Source organism: Solanum tuberosum, unplaced genomic scaffold (assembly GCF_000226075.1).
Source record: "Solanum tuberosum cultivar DM 1-3 516 R44 unplaced genomic scaffold, SolTub_3.0 scf00099, whole genome shotgun sequence".
NCBI lineage: Eukaryota > Viridiplantae > Streptophyta > Magnoliopsida > Solanales > Solanaceae > Solanum > Solanum tuberosum.
The window spans coordinates 884,725-895,187 of NW_006239023.1; the positions used below are offsets into that span (position 1 = coordinate 884,725).

A 10,463-nucleotide genomic window follows, 5' to 3' on the forward strand; every position below is an offset into this window, starting at 1 on the left:
CCTATAAAAATAGATGCAATATATATGTATACAAATATGATCTTCATAAAAACGAGGAGAAAATCAATCAAGCGATATTTGATGAATTCAAATTAGAAAAATTGCTCCTAGAATCATCAAAAGGATCTTAAATTGGAAGAAATTTGGGAGAAAAATACAGAAATTTTGTGATATAGGAAGATTGATGAAAGAGAAAGTATTAATGAGGGTAAACATGGGTAACCAATCACATAAAACATGCCTAGACATAATCAATTAGGTGTGCAATAATAACTTTCCTATTTAATATTAAAAACTTTTCTGATTATTTATATATAATTAACTTTGCTATTTATTGTGTAGTTATATCCATATAACATAAAAAAAATAAACTGTAGCTATTTATTTTAAATGTATATTAATGTTTGCCATATTTTGTAGTTTTTCCATTTTGAGTTTTTTACTTTCTTAAAAAAAAAAAAAAACTTCTAAAAACCAATACAATTTTTTTTAACGAAGATAATGATTTTAAAATATAAAAACAAAAGGATTCAAGCTAGTGCATTTTGAAAAATATATATAGTTATTTTGATGATTGACCATCGTACTCAATCAGTAACCATGCTTTAGATGGAGGTTTTGAACTTTTATGACTGAATTATTTACACAGTACACACTTTGTTTTTACTTTTTGTCATGGTAGCTCGACAGATTCTATTTTTAAATTATTTAGAACTAAGGAATCAGTGTGGTTCATGTTGCTTCTTCTCATCTCTAGTAATTAAATGGGCTTGGACTTTGAACAACTAGGCAAGATTAATGATGGAGTGTTAAAAGTTTCCGAGAGCTTTTGTGCTGGTCCGGAAGACCATGGAGGAATCATGTATGGAATCTGCATTTATGGAAGTGGTGAAACTGCATATTCACTCGAGAAAATGATCAAAATGGTCCTTCATGTATGAGGGTTGCTTTATGTTGATCCTTAATATATTCCACATGATCTATATGGTCCTTAATGTATTATAAAAGAGGGTCATTTTGGTCCTTAGCCCTAAAAACAAACTGAAAACATAAAAAATGTTAAACTTAACTGTGGGTCCCACAGTTAGTGGCCCCTTCTTCCTCCATCTCTCTTGCGCATTTCTTCTCCTTTGTCTTTTTTTTTTCCCATTTCCTATACAATTTCTGCTGCCAAAATCTTCTATGCACACAAAAGTTTCTTCAAATTTCAAAAGAATATTTGTAATTTTTGTTTTCTACCTCTGTTTGTTCAATATTTATCCTTTAATTTTAAAAATAGAATAAAAAAATGGCTTGAAAAAACTAGTAGTTTTGAAAAGGATCATACGAAAAGAAAACTATATCCTCCCCGTAAATGCTTACTTAGTTTACATTTGTTTTAATGATTTTGGTTTTCTTATTCTTCTTTATGTATGATAATGGAAGCTTCTGAAAATTTTGTTTCGATGGAGATGAGAAATGGGTGTAGTGTGTATTATTTTTCTTATGAGGATAAAGAGCATGACCTCAAATGGCAAAAGAAAGAAGTTGAGGAGAAGGGTCTATGGTGGTGATGGTGAAAGAAAGCAAATTTGTTAAATGTAACAGATTTTTTTTTAGTTTTTTCTTTTTTTTGGTTAGTTTTAGGGTTAAAGGACTAAAATGATCATCCTTTCATATACATTAAGGACCATATAGATCATGTGGAATATATTAAGGATCAACATAAAGCAACCCTCATAGATCATTTTCTCTATTCACTCCTCTCTCTTATTGATGTTGCAGTGTTGCCATTACTTTAGTTAGGGCATACTCTAGGGTAATTGATTATTTATTTTCCTTGAAAAGATGTATACTTATCCGATGTCAGCTGATTATAACTTGGTCATAAACTAGGACCCTACACTAGGACATCAGTGAGTTGTTATTCCATTTGTGTGCTATTGTTCTTTGGTTAAAAGCCTTTTGCCTATTTCAAATGTGTACTTGGCTACTTGTGAATGGAATCCTGTGGTTCTTTATGCAGGGAGATGATACAAGGAAAAGTAAGGCCGTTAAGAGACAGGATATTCCTGTCAGTGAAAGTGTTGATGGTGGAATGACCCTCATGGAGCTATCCCAAGCTCAGGAAAAGGAATGTCAGTTAGCTGAGCAAGACATAAAGGTGGAGCGAACTAAAGACAAGAAAAACACCCTGGAGGCATACGTCTATGAAACTCGTAATAAGGTATGACAATTTTAAGTCTCATAATTGTCTTTGCTTGAAAGACTTCAATTCAACTGATTTGTTTCACACTTTTAAGTTAAGAATATATCTTTTAAGGATATAGCATTTTAATCTTTAAAATATAAAATTTCAAACTGAAGCAGAAGGTTTAGGAGTGATGAATGGATCAATGTGAAATTTTACTTTCTCATTATCCTTTCCTTTACAAGTCACGTTCTTTCAGGTTTCGGTGGACTGTTGAATTTGGCAGTATCACTTGCATTTTTAAGTTGTTCTTCCGAGTAATTTTGTTTTGCAAATACCACTATGTGACACTCATAACTTTTAAACGCATGTTGGAGTTGATACATACTACTTCTTTATCACTATTTGGTACCTTGTCATTTTGTTACGGAAGTTTGTGAAGTTTCCAGATAGTTTCGAATACACCATTTCTTAAATTTTGGTTTTGGTTTTGGTTTAGTTATTGTTATCAGTATCTGCCCCATTTCCTTTACTTTATGCATCTATTTGAATAGCTTTTGAATACCTACCGGAGCTTTGCTACGGATTCGGAGAGGGAGGGTATCTCTTGTAATTTACAACAGACTGAAGAATGGCTCTATGAAGATGGAGATGATGAGTCTGAACAGGTTTATGCAGAGAAGCTAGAGGATCTTAAAAAGGTTCTTGTCATTTGGTATTAGTTGCAGAATTTAGTTTTTCTTTTCCAATGCTTATTTTGAAAGTGACGCAACCCACCTTATGTTATTAGATGGTGGACCCTGTGGAGCATCGATATAAGGAAGAAGAGGCACGGGCACAAGCAACACGGCATCTATTAAACACCATTGTGGAACATCGAATGGCTGCAGGATCACTTCCAGCCAGTGAGAAAGAAGCTGTATGACCTTGTCTATATATAACATGCTACAGGTCCTTGTGACATTGTGATTAACCTGAAATTTTTTCTTTGCAGGTCATTAATGAATGCCATAAAGCAGAGCAGTGGCTTCGAGATAAATCCCACCAGCAGGAGACATTGCCCAGAAGTGCTGATCCAGTATTGTGGTCTACTGAAATCAAGAGAAAGACCGAGGCTTTTGAAGCGTATGTTCGTCATCTTAAAAATCTGCCTAATTAACATGAATCTTGTTTCCCCACATGGTTGTTAGACATCTTATGGTTGCATGTTTTCTGTACTTCATTCACCCACAAAATTAGATTTTTGCACTGTCTACAAAATTATACAAGAACTACTAAGTCTGAATCCCTTCAACGTCCATTTCAATCCCTAAAGAACTAGATGCGAGTGACTTTTGAATTTATCTCTAATTTCGGTGTAGAAACACAACCAAAATACCTGTTAGTAGTTTTACATGATAAAGGTTGTAAGATATGTGTGTGCGTGTGAGTATTACATAGGTATACACACCCATCCACACACACGTATATAATTCCACATGTTTTTCAGACTTAGAGAACATATTCCTCATTTTAAACTGCCTACACTTACACATACAATTCTAGCAAAGCAATTCTAGCCTTACTCCTTAACAAAGTAGTTAGAATTTACTACTGATTGGTTATTGAATTATGGTTAAGACCAAAATTAGAAGATCCTAATAAGTGTCTCTTGAGAGAACTGCAGCTTATTAGTTTTGCTGCATCTCGTGTTTTCGAGCATCAACTTTTTCTTTGCCTGATGTGCAACAATTTTGTGTAACACATTTCAGGATGTGTAAGCATGTAATGAGGCACAAGTCATCTCCCCAAAAGACTGAGGATGGCTCAGGTCCAAACCCCAGAAATAAAAGGGAAGATGGGATGGATGTAGATTAAACTGCATCAGAGACAAGTATGAGAGCAGGCATGACAAATGATCAGATTAGTTGTTATTGAGGCTGAGGAAACACCAGCCACTAGAGGCTTATTGCGAGTTATCTCCGGTACTTAAATCAAATCACATTCTCTATTTTGGGTAGAATCATTTATTATCTATGCAAATTTCACGTTTCTCATAATGTGGATTCACTTCCTCAGGTCATTGTGTTATCTTGTGGCCTCAAAAATATAAATTGATTATGTGCAGAGTTTCTGCTGCTATTGTAGTTTTTGACTGCTTATATAGGAGGCAACACATGCTGGAAACATTCTGTACTTGGATATTAAGAAAAAACTAAAGATTTTTCATCCGTTTTGTTCTGATTGTTTTCTATTGTGAGTAGCGCAATAGCCTTAGTGGTTGTTTTGGTTGCGGATAAAGTTAGATAGGAATTGTAATGCAACAATTGTAACACATGGATAAATAATCATTTGATTATCTGGTGCATACGTATTCAGAATTTTTGGCAAGTTATCTGAGTTGTTTTATACCCGTAAAGATAAGTTCCTTACAAGTTATCCCTTGTTGGACCTGGTATATAAATAGTACTGGAATTGCTGTATAAATTATACTATCTTTTAGGTATATTGGGAGCAAAATACTAGCCAAACGCATGATAAAATAATACCAAAGTTTATATTAGGCAATGCTTTTCTAATTCTGGTAACCAAACGCATGACCCTTTAGCATATGCAAATGCAGTTGCTATTTTTATTCTCATATTATGCTCTCATTTTTTCTCAGATACTTATCGTATCAATTTGATTGCACATTGTTTGCGTAATTGCAGAATTGAAGTTGACATCACCCTTTATAACACAATCAACCAAGAAACGTGCAGATACAAACGATGGTTTTTACATATGTGATATGATTCATTGAAAGTAAACCTCAAACCAATTTTTTTCAACCATCTCTTTGTCTACTTGATTCGAATATTTTGAATACTAGTTAAAATAGAATACTAATAAATCACATAATATCTGAAACTATTTTTATCTGTTTTTTCGAAATTCAGAAATAGCAAGTTGTTTCATAATGGATTTCGACTCTCTTTTGGTAGATAAGCCAGAAAACCCTTGATGTGAACTGTTGATGACTTCTTCGCCGTCTTCATTCCTTGCTTAGAGTTTCTTTTACATTTTCCCATTTGTCCAAATGTTTTTTAGCTTTCTCTACCTGAAAATTTTAAAAAAGAATCCAAATTAATTTACAAACTTCTTTTTGCATCCCAAGAACTATTGACTTATAACTTTAGAAGTTATAATACTCCGTCGTCCACTTTCATCTGTCCATCATATTAAAAACAGATGTCCACTATCAATTGTTCAATTTAAAAATCAAGAGATAATTTATCACTTATTTCCTAATTTACTCTTGTTATTAACTATAGTTATTTCTCAATGTTGAATTTATTATATTTCAAGAGTGATAAAGTAAAATTGTCGTTCTATTTATTGTTCCTTAAGGGTGTGTCAAGTTAATACTGGACAAGTAAAAATGGACGGAGTCGCATAGAGGGAGTAGTTGAAAAGAAGTGAGTTAATTAGGCACCTCTTTGTTCCAATCTGCACGGAATGTGAACCAAATCAGAATGAAGGTTTGCATGACAGTCCCTCCAATCATCCCAGTCCATATTCCCTGCCATTTTATATCCAATTAATTAATACACGTATCATATATTATTATAAGTGGGAAGCTCCTAACTTAAAAGTTGAATTACCATTCTACTCTTATTTTATCCCTAAGTGGGAATTATCAAATCAAAATTTGATTGCACATTGTTTGCGTAATTGCAGAATTGAAGTTGAATTACCATTCTACTCTTATTTTATCCCTAAGTTGAATTATCAAATCAAAATTTGATTGCACATTGTTTGCGTAATTGCAGAATTGAAGTTGACATTTACCCTTTATAACACAATCAACCAAGAAACGTGCAGATACAAACGATGGTTTTTACATATGTGATATGATTCATTGAAAGTAAACCTCAAACCAATTTTTTTCAACCATCTCTGTCTACTTGAATCGAATATTTTGAATACCAGCTAAAATAGAATACTAATAAATCACATAATATCTGAAATTATTTTTATCTGTTTTTTCGAAATTCAGAAATAGTAAGTTATTTCATAATGGGTTTCGACTCTCTTTTGGTAGATACGCCAGAAAACCCTTGATGTGAACTGTTGATGACTTCTTCGCCATCTTCATTCCTTGCTTAGAGTTTCTTTTACATTTTCCCATTTGTCCAAATGTTTTTTAGCTTTCTCTACCTGAAAATTTTAAAAAAGAATCCAAATTAATTTACAAACTTCTTTTTGCATCCCAAGAACTATTGACTTATAACTTCTAAAGCTATAATACTCCATCGTCCACTTTCATCTGTCCATCATATTAAAAACAGATGTCCACTATTAATTGTTCAATTTAGAAAATCAAGATATAATTTATCATTTATTTTCTAATTTACTCTTGATATTAACTATAGTAATTTCTTAATGTTGAATTTATTATATTTCAAGGGTGATAAAATAAAATTGTCATTCTATTTATTGTTTCTTAAGGGTGTGTCAAGTTAATACTGGACAAGTAAAAATGGACGGAGTTACTGTGAGGGAGTAGTTGAGAAGAAGTGAGTTAGGCACCTCTTTGTTCCAATCTGCACGGAATGTGAACCAAATCAGAATGAAGGTTTGCATGATAGTCCCTCCAATCATCCCAGTCCATATTCCCTGCCATTTTATATCCAATTAATTAATACACGTATATATATATATATATATGTGTGTGTGTGTTATAAAATATTTAGAGATATATAAGGTTGTGTGTAATTGAAAAACCTTAGCACCAAGGTCATATTTGAAGCCAAGAAGACATCCCAATGGAATTCCTACACCATAATAACACCCTACATTCACGTATGCAACAAATGCCTGCCATCCACAACCAACAGCAACACCTGAAAATTCACAAAGAAACAAAATTATTGTATAAGCTTTTACAGATTTTTGTGTGAAGTAATTATGGTAATTAATTACTACCACTTTAATTTATCTACAAAGAATAAAATATGTTCACATGAACTTGTCAAAAGGAAAATATTAATTGGTAGGGGTATCTAAGGACATGTGCACAATATGGACTGCACCTAACACCCCTAGTACAAACAATTAGGACGTAGGTGAAACATTTTCCACATGCAAGATGGTGATTAGGTTTGTTATAGACAGGTGGATGCGAGATATAAAATTTATAAGTTCCTATAATAATTTTAAGTAAATATTATAATAATAATAATAATTAAATTTATAAATTTTTTTTAGATATATTAGATCTAGACAAAAACTATTAAGTTCATGTCATGAATTCATTACAAACCCTTTAGATCCGCTCCTTGAGCCATCATGCTAGGTATGAGTTTAGATGAACTCAATAACTTTTATTTAAATCTTATATTTAATTGTGAACGCAATAACTAAAATAAGCTATAAATTTGATATCATATTTAAAATTCATATACTTCAAATTATAGCATTGACTTTGTTTGTTATGGAAGTCAAATAAACTGTTAAAGTTGATAGCCAAAGGAGAACATGTTAGAATGAAAAAAAGCTCGTATTAGAGGGACACGATAATAATTAATGCACTTCATAATGATGAGATAGAGGGTTATACGTCCCTTCATGGCATCACTTTTATTTTTCTTATTAATCAGGCAAGATTGCCTTTTGGCTATGCCTTTGATCCATTTTCTCTAATCAGAAAATGGATCTTAAATTTAACTCAACATGAGTGATGAGTTTTCCACTCTTTGTTTAGTACTCGTTTTGGATTTAACTTATTTAGATTTACGATGGAGTGTCATGTTGGAGATAAAAATGTTCCTGATTAAAAGTGACTTAATTTTGAGAGCTTAAACTCAAAATCTCTGGATAAGAAAGAAAAGTATTTACTATCACTATACCACATCACAAATTTTGACGGTACTCAACTCTTAAAGAAAGTAGGCCTCAGAAACGTAACTCTAACTTTGAAAATTAATTTACGATACGATGGCTATATAAAAAAAATATAAGAAGAAAACAACTTTTTTTTGTCTTTCCAAATGGGACCATCTAAGAGTGGCACGTGCATGAGCATGATGAGTTATTATGGGGTCTCTTTTTCTCCGATTCGTCTCTCAAACAAGGATGTGATATCAACCTCTTGAGAACAAACAACAAAAAAGTTATTCTTCAGACATTTAATGACTTTTGAGTTTAAGTTTTATATTGTGACATCGTAATCGAAGACAACTCATAACAAACATGATTAGTACATGGAGAATAAGACGAATAACTTGCTATATAACATGTTAGATTATACAGATGGTATAAAAAATATTTTATCTTGTTAGCGTATATAACATGCCGTAGGTATATAACCTATAATTAAGGAGAATAATGACGAGAAATATCTTACCAGACAAGACTGGTTGAACGCCATTAAGAATAAGTGTGACAGCTAAAAAAGGGCACAAATCAGAAACTGCATTGGCCACAATTTCACCCTCAGTGAATGCATAGCTGATAACATTGCGCAAACATAGCACAATTATAGCTTCCACCACAGCTATGAGAAATGAAATTAATGTCACCACAAACACTGAGAATGCTGCTGACTTTGGATGTGCTGCTCCTAGCTCATTGCTCACTCTCACACTGATCAAATTAAGAGTTTAACTTTTATAAACCGACGACAGTATAAAAATGTCTTGCTACAAGTATGGTTTGGTAACTTGATAATTAGTAATCTATTATAACAGGTAAAATTGTACCTAGCAGCAGCATTGAATCCCACTGAAACCATGAACATCAGCCCATTCACTGCCATGCTACAAACAAGATTAACTTTTCAGGACAACAGAAGTGGATCCGTGTAGAGTACAATTGCAATCATTTGTCCTTAATGACGAAGGATCAAGACTCTGTATATAATAATATATAGTTGGAGTATAAGACAACAGGTGAGCAAGTCATAGTTATTTAAAAACCTAAACTTTTAGAGTGGTATGAATAGAGTGTAGTTTTTTGGTAGCACACAAATAAACAGCAAGTACAAAATCTCACCAAACTGAGATAGAATCCAATGCAAGCTCAGGATTCTTGAGTAAACCTGAAAGCAACACTAGAATTTGAAAATACCATGTTTCCAAACACAACATAACAGCTGAAGCAGCCGATAACTTCACGAATTCCCATAATCCACTAAAGGCCTCCCATCGAAAACCTGTCCAAGTAGTCTTACAACTTTCACTTCTCAATATGTATATAAACTGAGCTGCCACAATAATCCACCAAGAAAGACTCAGCACCAGTGATGCCCCTATCAATCCCAGTCCAATTTTGTATACAACAATCCAACTCAGCAATAAGTGCACAAACAAAGTCCCTAGTGAAATATAGGCACTAGGGGCTACAATACTCTGAGATTGCAAGAACTTCTGTATAGGGAAGTTCACCGCGTAAGCGAATATTTGAGGGATTAGACCATACACAAATACTGCTGCTTCTGATGCAACTTGTTTCGATTCACCAAGCGCGAGCAGTATGTTCTTGGAAAATAAATATACCACAGCTAGTGGGATGCCTGTTATGGAAAGTACTATTGTTGATCTTTGTAGGTAAACTCCTAACATGTCATATCTATTAGCTCCATATGCTTGTCCACAAAGAGTTTCCACTGCACTTCCCATTCCTAGCTGCAATCCAAAAAGGAAAAAAAAAAAAAAAGGCTTGAAAAGTTATACATGTGATATTTTTTTGTCATCAAAAAGTCCTCTGTTTCCCCTGTTTAGCACTCTCAAGTTCTTAACTAACTAAAAAGGGGAAAGTTTAAAAAATTCCTTAATTTTAATGGACAAATATAACCATTTCATTGATGTTCAGATCAGTTGATAAAAATATACCATAAGTCCATAAGCACATAATTGGATGCCTTGATTGCCAAGAGAGGCTGCAGCAAGCTGAAGGTTCCCAAGTTGACCCGAAAAGATTCGAGTAGACATGGACATAGCATTATTGATCATGTACACAGCTATTGCAGGTGCTGCAAGTCGAAAAAGTAACTGGAATTCGATCCAAAAGGCGGACCTAAGGCGTTGAAAGTAAGGTAATTGGAAATCGGAGAGCACCTCCTCGAGCTCAGAGCTCGCCCCATGAGCAGCCAACAAAGGCTGCTCAGCTTCAGACTCCAGGACTTTTCCCATGCTAATGAACAAGTTGAATGATATGAAAGTAACTTGTAGCCATATAAATAATAGATGAAGCTGTCGTCTCAACGTTTAATGTGAGGCAATGAAAGGTATATACTGTATTGTCATTTTGTGAAAGAACGTAACTAATACAT

At 33.5% G+C, this 10,463-nt stretch overlaps 2 protein-coding genes across 5 annotated transcripts in view; one reads left to right on the top strand and one right to left on the bottom strand.

The window, feature by feature from the left end:
* The window catches only part of LOC102593475 (heat shock 70 kDa protein 16), a 13,434-nt gene extending 8,894 nt beyond the window's left edge, over nt 1-4,540 (top strand). The window contains exons 6-11 of one of the 2 annotated variants that reach the window (XR_367365.2): nt 2,006-2,206; nt 2,725-2,871; nt 2,961-3,089; nt 3,165-3,295; nt 3,922-4,134; nt 4,229-4,540. Coding sequence is in view for 1 of the 2 variants with exons in the window: in XM_006348045.2 (XP_006348107.1) it covers nt 2,006-2,206; nt 2,725-2,871; nt 2,961-3,089; nt 3,165-3,295; nt 3,922-4,027 (714 nt within the window). In the remaining variant the exon portion in view is untranslated. Of the gene's footprint in view, nt 1-2,005; nt 2,207-2,724; nt 2,872-2,960; nt 3,090-3,164; nt 3,296-3,921 lie in introns of both variants that reach the window. The other variant, XM_006348045.2, reaches the window with a different exon arrangement.
* Nucleotides 4,541-4,860: 320 nt separating this feature from the next.
* LOC102593891 (protein DETOXIFICATION 40-like) lies at nt 4,861-10,463 on the bottom strand. Of its 3 annotated transcripts, none has more exons than XM_006348048.2 (7): nt 10,024-10,463; nt 9,185-9,816; nt 8,893-8,949; nt 8,538-8,776; nt 6,917-7,035; nt 5,625-5,711; nt 4,861-5,249 (listed from the first exon to the last, which is right to left on the bottom strand). In XM_006348048.2, exons 1-7 carry the CDS (start codon nt 10,321-10,323, stop codon nt 5,184-5,186), a joined length of 1,500 nt encoding a protein of 499 aa, XP_006348110.1. In that variant the 5' UTR covers nt 10,324-10,463; the 3' UTR covers nt 4,861-5,183. The 3 variants fall into 3 exon arrangements, with proteins under 3 accessions (XP_006348110.1, XP_006348108.1, XP_006348109.1); XM_006348046.2 differs by lacking the exons at nt 4,861-5,249; nt 5,625-5,711 and adding exons at nt 5,983-6,349; nt 6,722-6,808 and having other exon boundaries at nt 10,024-10,462; XM_006348047.2 differs by lacking the exons at nt 4,861-5,249; nt 5,625-5,711; nt 6,917-7,035 and adding an exon at nt 7,938-8,281 and having other exon boundaries at nt 10,024-10,462.